General features: G+C 42.9%; 1 protein-coding gene across 4 annotated transcripts in view; it reads left to right on the forward strand.

Moving 5' to 3' along the window:
• The window catches only part of INSC (INSC spindle orientation adaptor protein), a 198,797-nt gene that overhangs the window by 147,546 nt on the left and 28,370 nt on the right, over positions 1–22,881 (forward strand). For all 4 annotated transcript variants that reach the window (XM_045012199.1, XM_045012200.1, XM_045012201.1 and 1 more), the window contains exons 8-9: positions 15,125–15,296; positions 17,525–17,703. In XM_045012199.1, coding sequence (XP_044868134.1) covers positions 15,125–15,296; positions 17,525–17,703 — 351 coding nt within the window. The remainder of the gene's footprint in view (positions 1–15,124; positions 15,297–17,524; positions 17,704–22,881) is intronic.

Here is a 22,881-nt window from a genome sequence, read left to right on the forward strand (position 1 = left end):
TCTGAGGGTTAGGACTCAACCTGTTCTTTACCTCTTGGTCCCAATGAGCCCAACACTTTGATGCAGCACTTTTATGAAAGCCTCACAATCAGAAATGAAACACAAGATTGTTTTTGTTTTCTTCCCTCACTATTACTACAAGACCTGTTGCATTAGGGATAGCCATTTTTTGAATGAAACTAACTTTCATGCTGTGTGTTTAAAGGCAGCTTTCAGTCCTGTCCTGTGCAATAAGTCTAAGATCTTTCATTGACATACCATATGACAGTATTCCTCAGATAGTGGAGCAGACCTTCTCTTTTCTTTTTCTTTTTTGGGGTGGGGGTAACACCCCAAAACCAAGACCATTCATTGGCTAAGCATAGTGAGGAGTAAATATTCCTTAAATAATGCAGTCACCTTCGGAGGGAAGAAAATTCAAAACTCCAGGCTGGTTTTGAGAACAATATGGGCTCAATCATCAGTTGCTAATTGAAACAAAATATGATTCATAGATTCTAGGACTGGAAGGGACCTCAAGAGGTCATCGAGTCCAGTCCCCTGCCCTCATGGCAGGACCAAATGCTGTCTAGATCATCCCTGATAGACATTTATCTAACCTACTCTTAAATATCTCCAGAGATGGAGATTCCACAACCTCCGTAGGCAATTTATTCGTGTTTAACCACCCTGACAGTTAGGAACTTTTTCCTAATGTCCAACCTAAACCTCCCTTGCTGCAGTTTAAGCCCATTGCTTCTTGTTCTATCCTTAGAGGCTAAGGTGAACAAGTTTTCTCCCTCCTCCTGGTGACACCCTTTTAGATACCTAAAAACTGCTATCATGATGACAGTTGCCAGCAATTTGAAATCCACTAGGTTTAAATGCATTGATGCTGATCAGCCTAAATGAAATTCCACACCATCCCTTACTGTAAAAAGTATGGGTTAAGTACAATTAATTCCCATGGCCTCTTTGTTCAGGGGTAGCAGTAAAAATCATCACACAAAAGTGGTGTTGGGGTGTTGCTGCACCCCCCGGCTTGAAGTGGTTTCCATTATACACAATGGCTCTCAGCATCCCCACTATTAAAATTGTTCCAGAACCCCTGTCAATGCAACTTTGTTTTACTACTAGATAGTTTTACCATGGTATTGCCTATACTTAAATTAAGGTAAACTAATGGAATTGCACAAACACTGCTGTATAGGTTGCCCGGGATAGAAGGTGACTGGACTCGGTGACCCAGGAAGTTCCTTCTAGTCTATGTTCCTAGCGCTAATTTTTTGGAATGGCATTTGTAAACATTTTAATGGTAACAATTGTATTTAGCCTTTACGCTGTATCCTCTTGGGTTAATAACAGTGGATCAGATTTTTAGTTGGTGTAAATAAGCAGAGCTCCCTCAAAGTCAGTGGAGCTATGCCAGCTGACACCTGCTGAGGATCTGGACAGCATCTCAAACTGGCAACTGCTGAAATATGAAATAGTGCTATATGGAAGGTGGAATTATTTTTTGTCTCATTTCATAAATTTTAAGTGGAAATTGTAGGCAAAAATGTAGGCCTTTTGCATTTAAAAAGTGCAAGATGAGTTTAAAAAAATCCATAGACAGTGAAGATGAAGCATTATAGGATTATAATTATAGGATATAGTTCCATCTTGATGATCGGGGATTCATGCTCATAAATATCCATTCATTAAAATAAGGATATATTGTATGCCTCTGTATTCTGTTTTGAACAGTTGCAATACAGTGGAAGGTCACTTAATGTTTCATACTGTAGTTTTGAAAAGGCAGTGTGGTCTGTTCCAAGAGTGTGGAGCTAATGATTCAGACATATTTTTCTTCTGCACAAAGGCAAATGTGGTAATTTCTTGCTTCCCCTCCTCCAACGATAATTTTTCAGTATGGTTTATGTTTGACTAGTAATCCAGCTCTGTAGCTTTGAGCTATTCTGCCTTGATTCTGAATGCATTGCCTTTTAGTTTCTCAACTACCATAGTGTTCATCTCATTACCTGTAGCTCCTAGCTATTCTGTTCTGGCTTCAAATTGCAGGTGCTAAACACTAATACATAGCAAGTGTGGAAGAAAGGAAAAACCAAGTTAACCTCAACTCTGATATTCCCCCCCCCCATTCCTCCCAATGTTGTACTGTGGGATGCAGTCTCCACTTTCAAACCCAAAATGTGGGACATCAACCCTGTGAAGGGTGGAACACAACTTGAGGCATTTCCCCACACCACTTGTCTCTTTCCCCTTTATGATTCTAATCCCACTGCCCTTCCTCTTGTCTGTTTTCACAGTAACTTTTTCAAAGAACTTTTCCTCTCTCGACAGCACAGCTCCTCCAGTGAGGCAGTGCCTCTCCTCTGCTGGAGTACAGGGAAGAAATTCTGTAAACTGCTGATTCTCCTCAGCAGAACCCAAGTGTGGGCTGCTAGCATATCCAGGGGAGCTGACTATGGGAGTCTATGGGAAAGTGGTTGATACCCATTAAGGATCTTTCTCAGACTGAGAACCAGCATGGGGAAAGTGAATCACATTGGGAGGTCATGTCAGGGAATGGGGGAAAAACCAACATGGAAACTGAAGTGTAAGCAGAAATCAATTTGGTGTCAGTGGAGGATGGACAGGGAGTGTCAGGTGATCCGCTCTCTGGAAAAGGCCTGTTGCAGTGCACTTGGAGGGCGGGGACAAACTAGAGGATGGTTATAAAGATAGAAGAGCTCTTGTTTTCCAGTATGGGTTGTAGGGAAGATGAGATTATTTTGCTTCAGGATCTTGCTACAGAAGATACAAGAGGAGTCCTCAATGCTTTAAAGGTTAAGACTTCTATTGTACATAATACTCCAAATCAGGAAATCATTAATGTCATTTTTCAGACATTCCATATTAGCCACCTAATTAAATGCCAGGATTTCACTGGAACCAGTCCAGTTGCTTTTACAGAACCCTGTCTTCATTTAATGTTTCTGAGAGATCAACATGTATTGACGAGAGGACAAGGACATAAGTGCTGGAATTAGGGTACTGGGGATGCTGCTGCATCCCCTGGCTTGAAGTGGCTTCCATCATATGCAGGATTTACAGTTTGGTTCAATGGCTCTCAGCACCCTCACTATAAAAATGGTTCCAGTGCCACTGGACAAGGCTAAATTTTTTCTCTCCTGTTGTGATAAATGGAAATCATTTCCATCCAGAAGACATCTGTGCATGAAATCAGTCACATATCCCTATCTGTCACACCAGCGAAATTTACATTATAAGGCTGTGCCTTTAAGAATTTAAGCTCCCCGTGCTTCTCCAGTAATCAATATTGAAATATCAGTAATGCATATAATAAAGTGTTTATCAAATAACGTTCCTCAAATGCAAAGTCTTTGCAGAATCTTGTTGCATTCATAGAATTCTTTTGTTTGTGTTTATGGCTCTGACCCATTCTTTTGTATTGCCAAGGTGATGAACGAATTTGACATTTATCTGATTACCTCACCAGAATTAAACAGAAAACAGGGCAGCTATCCAAAGTTCCTCTCAGTGTGAAAGCTAATTATATAAATGCTTTGAGCAGCAGTTTCTTTTTGGATGTTTAAGTGCTTTTATTAGATTGTTCTCTTGTCATTTTAAAATTTATTATTGGACACTTATAAATGGTGTTGCTTGCTGGAGCTTTTTTTTTAAATGGTTGCCAAAACCGCATAAAGCAGATCTTGGGCTAAATTTGCTGGCATATTGCATCATTGGAAAAGAAAAAATAAAGATGACTAATCTGGCTTTTATGAGTCTAAAATACCAAGCCTATCGTTTTATGGGCCAGCCAGGATATATCCTTCTTATATTTTTCTCACTATTAAATCAAGCCCCCTTTTCCAAATACAGCAACTCAGCAGATCAAAAGTATGAAAGCAAAAGTAAGTAGCAGACCGAGGGAAGGCCATTTGTCCTTTACATTTTGATACTGGCTTTTAGGTATAAACAGCAAGTACTGGGCAGAAGCTCTAATGGTTCAATTGTATATATCTTTTACACACTATGGGTTGATTCTCCATTTGTCTTGTACCTTGCATAGTCCTTTGCTCCTGCACCAAGTCAGTATAAAACACAGGCTGATAGACAGCTAAGTCAAATAGGCAATCTGTCTTGGTTTTTTACTGCAAACCATCACTCTGCTACCTGAGCGTTTTCCTCATACAGTGGATAGCAGAAGTGAAGTCTCTCGAGGACTTCATGGAGTCACTAGCACTTTCCCTTTTATTTTTTTCTCCCAGATCACAGTTCTCCACACAGACAAGTGGTAGTATTTTACACCTACCTTGCATGGGTGTAAATGACTATACAAGATGCGAGTCACTGGCGAAATGGACCTAAAGTATGTTGGAGGGAAGGGGGTCTTACACTGCCTAGGAAAGTGTGCCCCTGTGGATGGGTTGGTGGTCTAATCCTGAAGTTTGCAATATTTAGACTCAATGGAATCACAGGTTCAATTTCTGTTATGGCTGAGTCAGTATATGCTTCCAAGGAAGATCAGTTTAGTTACATGAAGTTTCCTGTATTGGGGGCAGGGGAGAGCTTCTGGTCAAGACACAAAGATGCAAGCTGCTGTCTGGGCCATAGAGACATAAAATACTCCACATCATGATTTATAATAGTAGGAGATTTGTCCTGGTGTCCTTGATCTGCTTTCCCCCACCTCTATCGTGTGGTGGTTGCTGCTTTTTAGTGATACTTTACAAAATGTATATGGCTTGCAAAGATATGGGAATGAAATGCAAAATACTGGTCAGGAACATTCCTTAACCACTGTGTTCCTAGTCCCACACCTGATGCCACCTACTTGCTAAATGAATAGAAGGACAATGTATAAGTAGCTAGGCTCTGGTGATTATGGTTCATCCTTCTAGATACCTCGACTTGCGAGCCCTTGAGCACAGGAAGTGTTGTGTCTCTGAGGGTATGTCTACACTACAAGACTATTTCGAATCAACTTAATTCGAATTTGTGGAATCGACCTTATGAAGTCGAAGTTGTGTATCCACACTAAATACACTAGTTCGACTATGCGAGTCCACAGTAACGGGGCCAGCGTCGACTTTGGAAGTGGTGCACTGTGGGAAGCTATCCCACAGTTCCCGCACTCCCCGCTGCCCATTGGAATTCTGGGATTTCCCCCCAATGCATGCTGGGGGGGAAAATGTGTCGAGGGTGGTTTTGGGTAATTGTCATCATTGAACCGTCAATCACGCCCTCCCTCCCTCCCTCCCTGAAAGCGCCTGCGGGCAATCTGTTCGTGCACTTTTCTGCTCAGTGACAGCGCGGGCGCCACAGCACTTTGAGCACGGATCCCGCTGCAGTTATGGCCGTTGTCAACTCCTCGCACCTTATCGTCCACCTCTTCCACAGTCAGCTGCTGAGAAATAGGGCTACATTTCAATGGTGCTGCGAGTACTGGTGGACCATGGGGGACGTTTTACCAACATCAACGTCGAGTGGCCAGGCAAAGTTCATGACGTGCATGTTTTCAGGAACTGTGGTCTGTTTAGACGCCTGCAGGAAGGTAGTTTCTTCCCGGACCACAAAATAAGTCTTGGGGATGTGCAGATGCCTATAGTGATCCTCGGGGACCCAGCCTACCCGCTAATGCCCTGGCTCGTGAAGCTCTGTGCAGGCGCCTTGCACAGCGACAAGGAACTCTTCAAGTACCAGCGAGCAGCGTGACCTGTGACTGTTCAGTTTCTTTACAGAGAAGCTGAACCTGCCCCTGTTTCTTTACCAAGTGACTGTTGACTAGCATCTGCAGTTACATACCCCGCCCACCCCGCTTCCCCAACTTCTAACACACGTTTAAAAATAAAATACATGTTCCACTGTAACTTTACAAAGGTTTCTTTATTGATGACTTTGCGTTACAGGGTTGAAACCGGGACACGGACTGTGCTGGGTAGGGTGTGCAGTGATGTAAAGACCGCCTATAAACTCGAGGAATGACAGGCTCCTGCTCCCAGAGCGGTCTGCAGTGCCGGACTGGATGTTTCAACGGAGCCTGCCATCCCTCCTTTTTGGGACTCTGTGTGCGGGGGCTATGTGGCCTTTTGGCGGGGGAGGACGGATACAGATTCCTCTGCTGCGTGGCTCTGTGGTCCAGGACAGGGACCGTTGCATGAGATCTGTAACCCCCCTCCCCCGCTACAAAGTCACGTACCCCCCCACCCACACAGAACCTGCAAACCACCTCCCATACCGACCAGGGTGCGTACTGACTGCAGTGTGTGTGTGACCTGCTGCTGATCCTGCCCCCATGTCTGTACCCTGGTAAAGGTGATTGTCCTGTCAAATTACCAACCCCCTTCCCCCCCTTCAAACACAGTCTCCTCTAAAAGAACATGACGGAAACAGTAATTAACAGAAAAGTATTTTTTATTATCAACTAGACAGTTAGGGGATGAAACTGGGATGGGGGCTTGGGTGAGGCAGGAAGGAAAGGACTTCTCAAAATTTAGGGTATGAGAGCTTTTGGGTACTTGAGCACTCTGCTGGGGTGCAGTGACAGTTTACACGGGCTCTGGCGCCCCTCCTTCTGGTTATTTTGGGTGAGGGGGGTATGGGACTTTGTGGCGGGGGAGGGCGGTTGCAGATACACTGCAGGGGGCTCTGTCCTCCTGCCTGAGGTCCTGCATAACATGCACAAGGCGCAGGAGCATGTCCGTTTGCTCCCTCATTAGTCCAAGCAGCGTTTGAGTCGCCTGCTTGTCTTCCTCACGCCACCTCTCCTCCCCTTCGCTGTGTGAGCGCTGGTACAGAGAGAGGGTCTCCCTCCACTGGCTCTGCTGGTCCGCCTCGTCTTGGGAGCACCCCATAAGTTCAGCGAACATCTCGTCCCCTGTCTTTTTCTTTCGCCGCCTAATCTTTGCCAGCCTCTGTGAGGGGGATGCTGTGGCGGGTCTGGAGACAGTCGAAGCTGTGTGATGGGAAAAAGGGAGTGAATTCCTTGCAAAGATAAATTTTTGCGAACAATGAACACAGTCTAGTTTGTCTCTGTGAATTCTGGGTTGAGATCCCAGTGCCTGATGGGGCAAAAACCATTTTTGCGGGTGGTTCTGGGTAAATGTCGTCAGTCATCCCTTCCTCCGGGAAAGCTACAGCAGATAATCATTTCAAGCCCGTTTTCCCTGGATTGCCCTGGCAGACGCCACAGCGTGGAAACCATGGAGCCTGTTTTGCCTTTTGTGCCTGTCACCGTATGTGTACTAGATGCCGCTGACAGAGGCGGTCCAGCAGCGCTACACAGCAGCATGCTTTTGCTTTTGCATGATAGCAGAGATGGTTACCAGCCATATTGTACCATCTACCATGCCATAAATTGGTAATAAGATGGGCATGGTTACCAGTCCTTTTGCACTGCACCATTTGCTGCTGTCATAAGTGCCCCTGGCTGCTCTTAGCCAGGGGCGCAAAAGCCAAAATTGGGAATGACTCCCTGAGTCAATCCCTCCTTTTTGGTATCTAAAAATAGAATCAGTCCTCCCTAGAATATGGGCAAGTGTACTAGAGAACCACTGTATCAGAGAACCAGAGAGCACAGCTGCTCTGTGTCAGATCCTGCATAGATTATGAGCTGTATGCTATTCACAGGGGGTGCTCCTGCAACAACCCCACCTGTTCATTCCATTCTTCCCCCAGCCTTCCTGGGCTACCATAGCATTGTCCCCCCACTTGTGTGATGAAGTAATAAAGAATGCAAGAATAAGACACAGTGACTTGTTAGTGAGAAATGAGTGGAAGGCAGCCTCCACTTGCTATGATAGTCCAGATAGGACATTAAGGAGTGTGGAGGAGAGGAGCCCAGCATCCTGCTGCTAGTCCAGGGGCAATTGAATCTTTTCTTTACACATGAAGGGTGGGGGCTGATGAAGCTCAGCCCCCTGTTGCTATGATGACGATGGTTATCAGCCATACTGTACCATCTACCACGAAAAATTAGGACCAGGCGCCCTTGATTGACCTTACCGATGCTAGTCGGCATGGTTACCAGTCCTTTTGCACTGCCCCATGTGCCAATAGGCTGATGATGAGGACGGGTACCAGTCATTTTGTACCATCAGCCATCCATAGCGTGGGGGGAGCAAGGATGTTGGTGTTGAGTGCTGCACCATCGCGTCTATCTGCAGCATTCAGTAAAGATAGGGTGACATGTAAAAGAGTCAAGAGAGGATTGTTTTCCCTTTCACTTCTGGGGGTGGGTGGGGGGCTGCGTAAATTGCCTAGCTATGCCCTGACCCACCGCGGACACTGTTTTTGACCCTAGAAGCATTTGGAGCTCAGCCAAGAATGCAAATGCTTTTCGGAGACAGCAGGAACTGTGGGATACCTTGCGTCCTCAGTCCCCCCTCCCTCCATGAGCGTCCATTTGAATCTTTGGCTTTCCATTACGCTCGTCACGCAGCAGCGTGCTGAGTCTCTGCTATGCTGTCTGTCCGGAGATTTTTTACAAATACTTTGGACCAGGCGTAACATTACAGTAATTCCCCTAATTAGATGCAGGAGTCTCCGAGCGAGATCACCCTGAGGACGGTCACTGAAGGAGATAGAGAGCGCATGCTGCGTGAAAGCCAGCAAAAACCAGGGCCCTATGCAGCCGTGCTCGGGGAGGCAATGCTCCCTGAGTAGCTCATGAAAGCCTCGCGCGGAAAACTGTGCTACCATGGAGCACCCAATAAGGCAGCTCTCCCCAGGAACCTCCTGCGGAGGCTTTTCGATTCCAGATCTCCCAGGAGGATTTCTGTTCTATCCCCATATATAGAGAGACCTCCTTTTCACATACTTCAGATTCCTGTTATATTAAGAATAAAAGTTTACATGGTTAAAGCACTTACCGACTGCTCCTTCCCCTGATTCAGGATCCGGGTTAATGGCCGGGGACGGTTGGTAGGGGATCTCCGTGACGGTGATGAAGAGATCCTGGCTGTCGGGGAAACCAGCGTTGTAAGCGCTGTCGCCTGCCTCGTCCTCCACAAACCCTTCCTCATCCTCCCCATCCGCGAACATCGCCGAGGAACTGGCCGTCGACACTGTCCCATCGTCAGAGTCCATGGTCACTAGTGGGGCAGTGGTGGCAGGCTCCGTAGCGTCCGTTTGCCGCTTTGATTTTTTGGTAGCCTTGTCTGGGGTTCTTGATTTTCACGCAGTGCTGCGTTGCATCCCGCCTGTATCCTCTGTCTCTCATGGCTTTGGAGACCTTCTCGTAGGTCTTTGCATTCCGTTTTTTGGAGCGCAGCTCCGAAAGCACAGACTCCTCGCCCCACACACCGATCAGATCCAAGAGTTCCTGGTCAGTCTATGCTGGGTCCCTCTTTCTATTCAGAGATTACATGAACTCCTCTGCTGGAGAGCTCTGCATCGCTGCCGGTGCTGCTGAGCTCACCCCGATGTCCAACCATGAAATAAGATTCTAACTGTCCAGACAGGAAAAGGAATTCAAATTTTCCCGGGACTTTTCCTGTGTGGCTGGTCAGAGCATCCAAGCTCGGACTGCTGTCCAGAGCGTTAACAGAGTGGTGCAGTGTGGGATAGCTCCCGGAGCTAGTAAGTTCAATTTGCATCCACACCTAGCCTAATTTGACATAGCCATGTCGAATTTAGCGCTACTCCCCTCGTCGGGGTGGAGTACCGAATTCGAACTAAAGAGCCCTCTAGGTCGAATTAAATGGCTTCCTGGTGTGGACGGGTGCACGGTTAATTCGAATTAACGCTGCTAAATTCGAATTAAAGTCCTAGTGTGGACCAGGCCTGAGATCTGTGGCCATGGCTCAAAGTAAAGTATTACAATGGAAATAGGGAATTTACATATCCCCCTTTCTACTCATTCTCAAAGCAATGAGAGGCGGGGGAAAGAAAATAAGTCCTGTTAGAGCCCTGCTACTCTTGTGGGTAGGTGGAGTCCATCTACAGTTGCATGGCGCAAGGCGATGCCTTTTGAAGGCCTCACAGTAGCAGGGGCAAAGACAGATTCTGCTGGAGTTCCTGACAGCCACAGTTGATGATGGGAAGCCTGGCTGTTCAAAAAGGATGGGGGAGAATTGAAAAGTGGAACCATGAAAGACCTAGACTGATTATTTTGAAACTCTGATTATAGTGAGTTGGTTTGACATAAAGACACGTGGGTTGTTTTATTCTGAATTCTATTTGGGGAAAATAGAAATTAATGGTTAATAATACTTCAGTGCATAGTATAGACACTCATTAATCCTTACAATGCCCTTCTGGTGTACATAGCCAAATTTTTCAAACCTGAGTGTTTAAAGGTAGGCTCTAAATTGATATGTAGGTATCCATGGTTCAAATGTTTGGCTATTTATTATTTAGTCCAATTATTACAGGGAAGCCAACAATGAGAGGCTACAGTTCTGTCACAGCTTTCTGAGAGGCGGCCATATCTTCTTGATAATATAGCTTTATAATCCCTACTTGCCTGTGAGTTCTGTCTCTTCTTGAATGGAGATGTATGATAACTCATGCATGGTCCTGTCTCTCTCTCTCCTCTCTCTTCTCAGTGGTGAAAATAAACACTCCCTTGTACTTGTGTTCACTGCATGCTCATGCATTGCATTTGTAAACATTTGTATACATTTACAGTGTAAATTATGTAGCTATATGTATTTTCTAAGCAGCAGTTCTATTTGGATTGCTGTTGTATATTTAGTTCTATTTTAGCTCTTCTGAGTCAGTTTTCTAGATGATTTTCATATGGCTTTGCTGTTTAGACGTAACCTAAGATCTCGACATATTTGAATATATGAATTTCTTTTTCAATGTAAAAGTTATTAGAATGAAACAGGAAGCTAATCCTTTATTCATAGAGTAAAGTATACACAGCAGCTGGGAGGTTCACTCTCTCATTCAAGGTATTCATCCCCATTCAGTCCTGGGCCTTTCTGCTGAGACTGTCAGCAATGGTGCAATTTAGTGCCATGTGCTGTGATGGCAGTTTTGGGAATGAGGATTCCTTTCTATTAACAACTGCACTGAAGTCTTTCTGCATAGGTAGTTGAATAACAGTCAACATGTCATGACCTTGGTCTGGTTTGAACCAGTGATTTTAAAGGTGAAAGTCTGTATGTAACCTGTTACCAAACACTTGAGCCAGTCCCTACTGCAGTATTTTTTGAATGTCTTGAAATATATACATAATTTTTTTCAACTGACTATTGTCATTAGCATTTTTTTCATCCCAAACAAGGTGTGATACTGGAAGGCTTCAGGATGACAAAGTAGGTTGGGGTTTTTTTGCTCACGATGATGTCTAGCACACATTGGCTACTAAATCAGTTTGTGAGGACATACTAATTTTTGACAGAGTTCTATTAATACACCTTGAAGCTAAATGAGTTCTGTGAATCCCCAGTTTAAAGCTGTAGAATTCTGCCATAACTATAAGAAAATATCTTGCTCTAGGTAGATTAATATTGAAAGCTTGTCAAAAAAATTTAACACTGAAAAGTAATTAATCTCTTCCTGTCATTTTTTGAGTATCTAGTCTAAACACCATTTGTAATCAGTAGGAACACATCCAAAGAGATGTTGTTTCCTTTGTTGTATTTCCTGATGTTAGTAGGGATCCAGTTGAATATTTATATTTCCCTTTAAAAAGTACATCCCAATGACTGATCTTCAAGATGGTAATTCCTGTTCCCAGGAATTTGATAGATCTTCTAGAGTACAGAAATTGCCACTGCTTACCAAACAACTTAATTTATGTCCCACAGGGACATTTAATTAAGCTAACTTGGCATTGTATATTAATAAATAACTAAAATGGGAACAAGAGAAGCTTTAAACAAACGATTTAGAGATGAATGACTGAACATTAAAAATATGCAAGGTTTAAGGAAACATTGACTGGGTGGAGAGAATGAGACAGCTCCACAAGCCTAAATTGCTTGATTGATGAGTGCATTTGACAAGTCCAGGTAGGTTTCCCCAGAAGCCCAAGGTAGGTAGGTTGTTCTGCCTTGACTGCTTTACTACATATGGCAGTTGGACAACTGAGAATATGGCCAGTCCTCAGAATTTCAGATTACGCTCAGGAAGTCATTCCTGGCTTTGTTCGGCGAGGCTAGATTCTTCCTGACTATGCAACAGGCTGCTCAGATCTTTTCTCTGTCCTGATACCTCTGAAAAGTGCTAAATTGGGGTATCGAGAGGCATCGGAGACTAATCAGAACAACACATCCAAAATCTAAGGCACCTCTCTATGCAGTCTTCAAGTACTGCCTAATAATTAAAGAGAGTGTGCCCTACATGGCAACATTCCCAAAGCTTCCCATGATGCTAGTGTGCCTCTTTGCTTGTTTTTGATGTGAGTTTGTTGTATTTATCCACACATTTATAAAAATTGCTCTAGGACAGGGATCAGCAACCTTTGGTATGCGGCTTGCCAGGGTAAGCACCCTGATGGGCCGGGCTGGTTTGTTTACCTGCTGTATCCACAGGTTCAGCCGATTGTGGCTCCCACTGGCCACGGTTCACCACTTCAGGCCAATGGGGGCTGTGGGCAGGGCCAGCTCCAGGCACCAATACAGCAAGCAGGCGCTTGGGGTGACCAACGGAAAGGGGCAGCACGTCTGGCTCTTCGGCGGCAATTCGGCAGCGGGTCCCTCAGTCCCTGCCGCCGATGTGCCACCGATCGTGGCTTTTTTTTTTCCCCGTTGCTTGGAGTGGCAAAAATGCTGGAGCCAACCCAGCTGTGGGAATTGGAATGGGGTAAGGGATGTGCTGGCCGCCGCTGCCCCCATTGGCCTGGAACAGTGAACCGCGGTCAGTGGGAGCCACAATTGGCCGAACCTGCAGATGTGGCAGGTAAACAAACCGGCCCCGCCCGACAGGGTGCTTACCCTGGCGGGCTGTGTGCCAAAGGTTGCCAATCCCTGCTCTAGGAGCTCCACAACACATTTAAAATACAGTGATAAAAGGACTCCCCCAGGGACTCATTTTGTGTAGAAATTAATATATAATCATCACCAAGGAAGTGAAGACATAGTTAAGATCTTATGACCTTCCAGTAGAGTCCTCCCAATCTCTCACAAATAGGTATTGGGAGGATGGAAAGGAAGGGTTATACTTGTTTTCTTCCTTTTTTTCCCCCCATTTTTTCCCCTTATTGTTCTTCAATTTTAGAAACAGTGGGTTGTTCCCAGGAAGCTGCTATACGGGGGTGAGACTTTATGTTTAGGCCTAAATACAAGACTCAGCTCTTTGATAGTCAGGCCTGGACTCAATCTGATGTCCTCTGATAGAGTTTTAAAAATCTTAGAGCATTTTCAGCATTAGAGCCCTACATATCAGAGTCTTATCTGGGAGCTAGTCTAGTGCAAGGGTCTCTCTGGATCATAGCTGCCTTAGAGGGTCATGAAAAGGTAGATTTTTGAGGTATCTTAGACCCAGCCAAGTGCCTTGTAGACTAGAATCTTAAATTCTGTCCAGGAAGGACTAGGCAGCCATTGGAGTTCCTAGTATTGGTATGATGTGCTTACATCTGCCTTTGCTCACTAATAGGAGTGCTGCAGGGTACTGCACAAACTGAAGCTTCTTCAGGGCAGTCATATTATTCTGCAGTAGTCTAACTGAGAGATGACAAACATCTGGATCACACATAATATTTGGGAGACTATTAAAGAGGGTGTCTTTCCCATAAAATGGAGATATCAAATATTTAGTAAAGGGTATTGTATCAACTAACCCCTATATTTATAATGCTGATTCCAGCTCCAGTTAAATTTTGAGCAAGAAAATTGATTCTCCTCTGAATCTTCCTCTTGGAGGGAGGTCTGTAAAAGTGAGTTATAAAATCTGTCCAACTACCGTGAGCTGATAGAGAACAGAAACCATGTAAAGAAGCAAATGGAAAAAAAATTAGATTTCAGAGGAGCTTCCAAACAAAGCTTACCAAAGGGGTAATATTTTTTTAACTGTCGGGCTGAATTCTACTGTCCATTATTGAGATTTGTGTGCAACTCTGAGATCGATGGAATTACTCTTGATTTACATGGATGTAACAGATAGCAGAATCTGGATCATTGTGTTCAATTTCTGTGTTGACAAATGTAAAACAGCCTTAATAAGCCCATCTGCCTACCTACATGGCAACATGGTGAATTATTCAGGAATATGTAGCACAGTCAGAAAACAAATTTTACTGGTCTACAAATACATTGATTATGACATTGTCCATAGGTCTTTCATCACTCTTATCTGCTGGTTATCTGGGTAATAGGTATCAAATTTTTACAATATGACCTGTCACATTGTGTTGGCTGTTTTACATCATGCCCTGTTGTAGCACATCAGTGTGTAAAAGGGTGCACTATAACACAGAGTAAGTGTATATGTATGTGTGTATATTTATGCCTGCTAAAAGGAACATACTTTGAAGATATCAGTAATTCCAGATGTACAAGGGTATACAAATCTTTGCTTTGTTTTACTTTTCAAAACTTGTAAGGAACTAATAGCTATAGCTCTGGTTTGAGACAGTATGTGCCTATGCTATACTTGTGTTAGCTTCCCAGAAACTGCTGGTCTACAACAATCTTCTTGTTTCTGTCATGGCTACAGGCTGACAATTATATGCCTTCAACCTGTATTGGCTTTTTGGCATTGTCAATGAGCTCCGCAAGGTTCCACCCATGTGGAGCTCATTGCAATATTGGGTAAGTTGAGTGAAATGACATGCACAAACAAGGACTTAAATGAGACTGTGACATAATATCTGTTCACTTTAACAAACAAATTCTTATTTAGAGTGGGATTTTCCATGCTTCGTCTGCCAAATATTTTTGTTATGTTTTGAGCAAAATCAACTCAGTCATTTTGAGTTATAAAAGCTTCCTACCCCCTCTCCCCACTCCTGTGCATTCTGAGAATATTTTTTTTATGTTGCACTCAGTTTTTAAAAAGGCTGAATCTATTAACTTATTGTTTGGTATATGTCATTGAGTCCTAAGATTCAAGCCAATTTTGAAAAGAAATCAGTTCAGTGGTTTTGTAAGTAGTATACAATGCACACATGTAAATACTAATTTAGCTGTGAAAATATTTGTCTCACTGGTTAACCTGTATCCAACTGTTCCCCTCCCTCCCCCTCAAGGTTGATGGGATATTGTGCTTGGCTGACATTCTCACAGATAGGACCCATTCTGAAGCCACTCGTGCAGAAGCAGCAGCAGTAATAGCACAAATCACATCTCCACATCTCACTTTCACTCAGCATCTCAGCAGCTTTCTGGAGAATATGGAGGAAATTGTCACAGCACTTGTCAGTAAGTAGACAGGGTTTGTTTTAAGCCTTTCTTGTTAGATTTACTGGAAAAGGAAAAAGAAACTTACGATGAAAGACAGACTTTCCTCCATTAGCAATGTTTTCTAAGGAGTATTTACCTTTCTTGCCACTATAACATTCCACAGTAGAAATCTATGAGGACTGGCACAGTTGTTTTAAATCCTGAAGTTGGAAATTCTTCAATAGTTCTAACATTCTTGACTTTTAGCCAAAGTTCAAATACAATTTATTTGTGAAAATAGTAGCCATTTGAGGCCTAAAAAGTGGGCCTGGCTATCATCTCACTTGCATTGATGTAAATCAGGAGTAACAATACAGAATTCAGTGGAGAGCTATCAGTGTAAAACTGGTGAAAGTGAGTGGAGAATCAAGCCGATTATCTTTTCTACAACTGTATGATACTTTATACAAAAAGTTACTGTATAACTTGTTCTTGTGCATTAAAAAGTGGCCTTTTCATTAGGATCTCAGTCCATGCTAAGGCAAGAGGTGGAATGTAGTGGTGACAAGTACAACATAATGATGAAGACCAAAATGCATCCTCCAGTCAACAATGATATGCTACAGCACATGACTGAGATTTGCCTTTATCTGGGGTTAATGATGACATTCTTGTAAATTAAGAAGCTAGTATGATGGTCTAAGACATCATTCATATCTGTATTTAGTCATTGCTAGGTAGGGGAACCTTTAGTTTTTAATGCTGTTTTCTAGCCTCTTCTAGTACAAGAGTCTTCCGAATAAGTGCTTCCTCCACTCCCTCCATATTTGAGATATAAATACTTATTCATCTTTAACAATCCATAGTTACATACACTAACAGATACCAGAATCATCAGCTAACTGCATATGCAAGACCTGCAGAATAGATACATAGGTCGCTGCTCTATCCCACCAACACCCAGTCTACTCCACCTCTAATTTACTCAATCCCAGCCTGAAATGGAGTTATAGGGCAACACCCAGGGATGCTCCAATCAGAACTGTTACAAATTCAACAAAGTCCAAGATGCAAGTAAACAGTCCATCACAAACGTTGGCCTGTTGAGCAGCAGAAGCTGAAAGACACCTGTCCCTGGGGTTGGAATAATATGCCAGATGTGGAAAGTTATCCCAGATCTCAAATATGGCAATCATACTATCTTGTCCAATACAGTGAGTATGAAACCTGCTAGACCTTATTTGATACTTTATACTGTTCAGTGTACTGTTCCAGACTGGGCCTCAGCATCGTGTCTGAAGGTTAGAAGCCCATTGCACGCTTGCCCTGGAACCCGTACACGGTGTGTGGGGGAGGGACAGGAAGGGAGCTGGGGATGCATGAGAGTGTGGGGACATATCTTCAAAGAGCAAGGTAATCCAGCTTTCTCAGCTGTCAATTTCTGCTTTATACTCCATTTGTTGAGCTAACTTGCTAGCCGCCAACCAGTGTTTAAGCCCAGCAATCGTGGCCAGCCAGGAATATGCCAAAATGAATCAGTATTCCTCTGGGCAGAGTCACTGAGGAGAAGGCTGTTTCCTTGATTGCCACCACCAAATCATCAGTTGATGATGCACCAAGCCTAAGCAATATAAGCTTTAGGAATAGAGTGACTCAAATTTGGGAAAGCCTTTTCACTATCCAGTCATCAATTTCCTTGTAATGTTTATAGGTGAGTAATTGAATGACTCTCTTCATATTTTTAATTTATAAAACGCACTGAAATCAAATTGCTGGGTGACTCAGACCTAGTTAAAGTAAATGTGTATAGGAATTAAAAGGCACTTAGGAGGTTATGATGATAATAGCTGTGTCTGCAGCGTTTTTAAAGATGTCTGCAAAATTTAAAAATATACAGGATAGTCTTAGATTATAAAAAAGTTTTAGAAACAGTAAGATAAATTGCAGAATTTTATTCTCATGGATCCATTAGTTTTACCCATCTGCTGACTGAATCTCATTTTGTTTAGGAATATAACATTTATCTTGAATAACATCCAATGGAGAAACTTAAGTGTGATAGCCTAGGTCACTAATTAAGTGAATGCTCCCAGAGACTTGTAGTCTAGATTTATCTTGCCATCTATACCTGCTTCAGTCCAGTCTGCAAAAATGCAAGCGGAAATGTCTAATATTAATTTCAGAGAAATATTTAACTCGTGTACAAACCTTTTCATGCTGGAGGAATAAATGATTTATTTTAATTAAATTATTTTCTGCATTTCTAGAATTGTGCCAAGAGGCCTCAACTGGTGAAGTTTTCCTTCTCGCTTCAGCAGCACTTGCCAATATTACATTTTTTGACACAATGGCTTGTGAGATGTTGCTTCACTTGAATGCAATGAAAATTCTTCTAGCAGCTTGCGCTGACAAGCAGATAGTGGATACTCCATATTCTCGAGATCAGGTGAGTGGTTTTTGAAAAAAATGTTATGTTTACACATGCCTAAAGCAGTTCTTGTTATAAAATGGCTCAATAGTTTCAATTCTAATGTCCAGTTCTGGATGTGTTCAAAACTTCATTTGGTCCCATATTTTCCATGCTTGGTTTCTGCCCAAATTTTTTTTCCTCTGTCTTTGTAATTTGAACAATATTGAACAAAGTTATTTTGAACATGGCTTTATCAAAAATGGCTGAGGTTTTATATTTGAAAGCATGTATATAATCCTGACTGGGAAAAGGGGCCTTTGCTTTGTGTGAAAACCATGTGTTTTGGTTTAAGAAAATTATGGTTATTAGAAAATTTAATGCACAATAGAAAATCTCCATAAGCCTATAGGCCATCATTTAAACATAAATGCAAAACACATCTGTGTGCAGCTCTTTAAGGCTCAAATCCTTCAAGCACTTTTGTGCATGCTTGACTTTCTGCATGCATGTAGTCCTAATTACTCACCTACATGAAGTTAAGCATGCAAGTGAGTGTTTGTAGGATTGGAATGTAAAAGAGTTTGCTAGTTCTGCAGGCTAAATAAGCGCCTGATTCATACAATAGGACTTGATCCAAAGCTCAACTAAGTAGCAAGTAGCTTAAACAAGTGAAGTAGTGTTTTTTTTCTTTATTCATTAAAGAAATCTAAGGAGTTAAATGCAAAGAAATGTGTTATGCATAATTAATCACAAAGAGCTCATATGTGCCCATGAGTCACTGGCCTGCATTAGGGTTGGTCGAGAAGAGTACTGCTTAAGTGAGAGCTGTAGTATGAATTCAGCCTCAATAAGATAAAGTACTTTTTAGAGCTCCCAATTTTCAGAAATGCACTCACTGTTACTCATGTTAAGGGAGTGCAGAATTATATCCTGTTTTGAGCCTGTCAGCTCTGCTAGCCAGTGTGGTAAAGGATGAGGCTCTAACCTCATCAGCTGTCTACCGTTTGTGGGCAATCTAGATACAGCAATGGGGCCAGATCCTCAGCCCCTGTTAAGTCAGTCTCCTTCATGCCACTGCAGCAGCACAAAGGTGACTTCAACCTGGCTAAAGACAGCAGCTCAGAATTGGGATGACATAGCCAGCCCTCTGCCCCCCCAATGTTATACTTGGGATGGGAGGGGCACAGCAGAAGCACAGTGTTCTCCGGTGACCCTGGCTGCTGGAGAGGCTCCAAAGTAGACATCATCTGATGCGGTAAGACACATAATCACTGAGGCTGCTCTGACTTGCACCTGTGGCCATTTTGCCATCACCAGAAAGAATTGAGAATGGTGGTAGAAAGGTGGTGTAAAATGTAAAAAGTCATGGATGTCCCTTCCCTACTCTGGCATGCCAAGCCCTGCTATGGTGCCCCTGAAGATCTAGGCCATGGTGTTTGGCTTTACTGTATGCCCATTATTTACTATATATAATTTGTGTGTTCTCGCTCTTTCTTTCATATCCTCTCTAATTATTTGTCCTATGTCTCCTCCTACCAGTGGGCACAATTCTGTTCCCTTTGAATTCCATGGTAAAGTCACTATTGACTTTGGGAGCCAGACTGGTCATTTTCTTCATAGTAGCATACATTCTACTAAAGAATAGGATATTGAATTAAACTAGAGAGCCTAGAGAAATCACCTCCCTATATAAAATAACCTCCTTTTAGCAATAACTGAAAAGGAACTTTTGCGTGTAAATGGTGAACTTGTGTGGATTAGTAACACAAACATCCCTGGGTTTATTGTTGTAAAATATCTATGCTGCCCATTCACTCTGCTGGCCAATATTTCCTAGAGGAAATCAACTTGAGCATCACTCCTCTTAATAATAAATAAGATTGTCTTCCATTTTAGAGGGGCATGGATAACTTCCAGGATGCTAGAGTATCTTTAGATCATTTTGTACCATTAGAAAACACTTTGTTTAAAAGATGTAAGTGAAGGGCCCCAGATCTTTGCAGGTATAAACCTAGGTAACTCATGTAGGTAAGAAGTCACCTACATATACCTTTGCATATTCAGTTTAAAGCATTAAGAAGCACAAAACAGGTCTCCACTCCTCAAAAAAAAAAGTATTTCTATTTCCTGTCTCATAAGAAAGCTCCATAGATCAAAAAGCAGCATTTTCCCACAACTATCAGGGGATGCCAAGAAGAAACCATTTCCTGGGGCCCAAAGGACTGGTTCACAGGTATCCAGTCAGGAGCTATGCAGAAGTTGATCCATCCCACCACTCACAACAAAATTCCCTCTTTCTCTCATCCCAAAACTAGAACCGGGGTAAAGCATTACATTAAGAAGGAGAAAGAAAACTACTGTACCTCTCCAGTAGGAACAAAAGAGTTTGTATGCATTAGCATCTACCTTTTCATTGAGAACAGTTATAAAATTGGTATTGGTGTTAATACAGATACCAATGACTGATTAGTAAGTATCAAGTTTAATAAGTATCAAGTATCAAGTTTCTTCATGTTCAGGGACCTCAAACGCCTCCTGTCAGAGAGAGCTGGTACTCTGCTACATCATGTTGCCTTCATGAATCTTTAGCACTGTCAGATACAGGAAGGTGTAATTGAAACTTCTGTGGGTCAGGGACTCCTATCATTCCATACCATGGGAAGAAAAATATAAAATAAAATCTGTTCCTTCTGAATTCCCACTTGTCTTGTCTCCTCAGGGATGCTAGCATTCTCACCTTACCTGTGAAGTTGTGGAACTACAGTCTAACAGCTTTTGGTCTTTCGTTATCCAGGGGGGACAAAGACTTAATGTGCAGTGAACCATCAATTTTAAAGCAATTATGTTTGTATTCCTGGTTTAATACCTCAGGAAGCCATATTCCCCAAATGTTTATGGGAGGGAGGGCCTTTGACTCAGTCCTGGAGACCCATAGTTAGTTAGCTGTTCCTCCTGTTTTCCACATAATCCTGATTTTTTCCCCCCATTTTTGCAGCTCCTTGCTGGAGACTTGCAGGCTTTGATGAAATCATAGCCTATCTTCCTCTAGTTTCTAGATAATTTTTTCTGCCTCCACCATCACTCACTCAGGGCATTTATTAAGCTTTCCTGTTGTGTTGGCCTTAGGGATAACACCCCCCCCACCCTGTAATTTTAAGGTCAAAAGTAGAGGAGAGGCAGATGTTACATTTTGATCAAGGCCTGTAGGATGAGGTTTTCAAAGGGGTCTAAGAGTTAAGTGCCTAGCTCCCAATGAAAGCCAGTAGGAGTTGAGTGCCCAACTCAATTAGAATCCCTTGAAAATCCCACCCTTTATTACTGCATCAGAAATTATTTTTTTATAATCAGAGCTTCTTGAATATCAGCTGGTTCGTTCTTTCTGCGGACTCCTTATCTAGGTTCTGCTCAGTATCATCAGGTTGGTGGCTTACCAGCTTGTTCTCAAGCTGCTGACCAGATGGCCTCGTACTTGGAAGCCAGCATGGGTCTGGATATGTTTGCCTGGGAATTATTAAGAACAGGGGACTTGAGGTGGAGGAATTTGGGCAATGAAGCACTGTACTCCATATTGGGTGCCCTCCACTTTAGTTTGACAGGACTATGTCAAAAATCGTGCAGGGAGAACAAGATAAAATGGTGCAGGGGGAATGGAGGCCCTGAAGACTTTATCTCCATCCTAAGGCTTTGGTGCTGCTGGCAGAGAAAAAGTGGGGTCAGGAAACAAAGGTCTCCCCCTGCCATTGCTGCCTCTGATAGTGTGGTGTCTTACTGAAGTCCTAGCTGAGACGGGAGAAAAGATCCCCTGCCCTGCTGCCTCACAACCACTAGTGCAGTGTCTCTGCTAGAGAAGGACCAGGGGTAGGAAGGAAGAGCTCCTGCCCTACTTGAGACATCCATGTTTTAACATTTCGGGCTAAGTCACTTGCTCAGTGTCACACAGCCAGCTAGTAGCATAGTAAGGAACAGAAATCAGGTCTCCTAACTCTCCCAGGCTGCATTCAGTCCAGCAGACCATAGCTTCCCCCCATTCCTTTTATGATCAAAAGCAGGGAGGTGACCAATCCTTCTGACAAAATTAAAGTCTATGTTTAAGCATATGATCAGCCACGTTCTCTCTGAATGCCAATATCCTGTCATACACTGTGCATAAGTACTTGGTAGTATGCACCTACCCTTGTACACTGGGGTGGTAAAAGTTATGTACCAAAGATCTCTTAAACGCATTCTGTTAATGAAAGGCTACATAAAAATTACAGCTAGATCTGAACTTTCTTGCTTTTATGACTTTTGGTTTTTGATGTCCCATTTTCTACTATTGCTTAGTACTTCACACAGCCTATCTGTGGTTGGACTACTCTGGGTAAAGGAACTTTCAAATATGCTCTGTGACTGGATAATATAATACACTAAACATTCTGGCATGACACTGTCACTTATACTAGTGACAGGACTCGCATTAAGAAAACGAATTCATATGCCTTGCTGCATAGTGAGTGGTGAGGTAATCTCTGGTGCCTATTAACAAGGAAAAAGATGATAAATTATGGTAATTAAATTCCACAAAATACTTAGGAAATTAAACAAGAAGCCATGGTTGCCAATAATAGATATAAAAATAAGAGCAAGGCCACAAGTCAGGGAACTCTAGCAATGCCATTATATTACTTGTATCCTAATTAGTTTTCTATAAGAGACTATAATAACTTCCCACAGGAGCTCCCCCCCCTCTTTTTTAAATACACCCTCTGATCTCTGCACTTCCATGCCAAATTAGGTTATTTGAACATTGGAAAAAGAGGCAGATAACTATGTTTTGACACTCCAGGAGAAACTTATGTAAGAATATAATTGTGTGTGAAAATCAGCTTTGGCAAGCATAGTGGAGTCAAAATAATGGAGACAAACTCCAGGGCTCCTTTCTCAGTCCTTTCTCAGCCAAAATGATCATTATGTCCAGCCTTTGGTCCAGTACTTGGGAGTTAGAAGCATGCAAGACAGGCAGCATGTTGCAGTGGATAAGGCACCAGCCAGAATCAAAAGACCTGGGGCAAAATCCTGGCCCCATTGAAATCAATCACAAAACTTCCATTGACTTCACTAGGGCCAGAATTTCAGCCCTGGGATCTACTCCTGACTCTATTTATTTGATGTCACCTTGGGCTAATAATTTAACTTCTCTGTGCTTTTCTTTCACCATCTGTAAAGTGGGGCAAA

Source organism: Mauremys mutica, chromosome 4 (genome assembly GCF_020497125.1).
Source record: "Mauremys mutica isolate MM-2020 ecotype Southern chromosome 4, ASM2049712v1, whole genome shotgun sequence".
In the NCBI taxonomy this organism is placed as follows: domain Eukaryota; kingdom Metazoa; phylum Chordata; order Testudines; family Geoemydidae; genus Mauremys; species Mauremys mutica.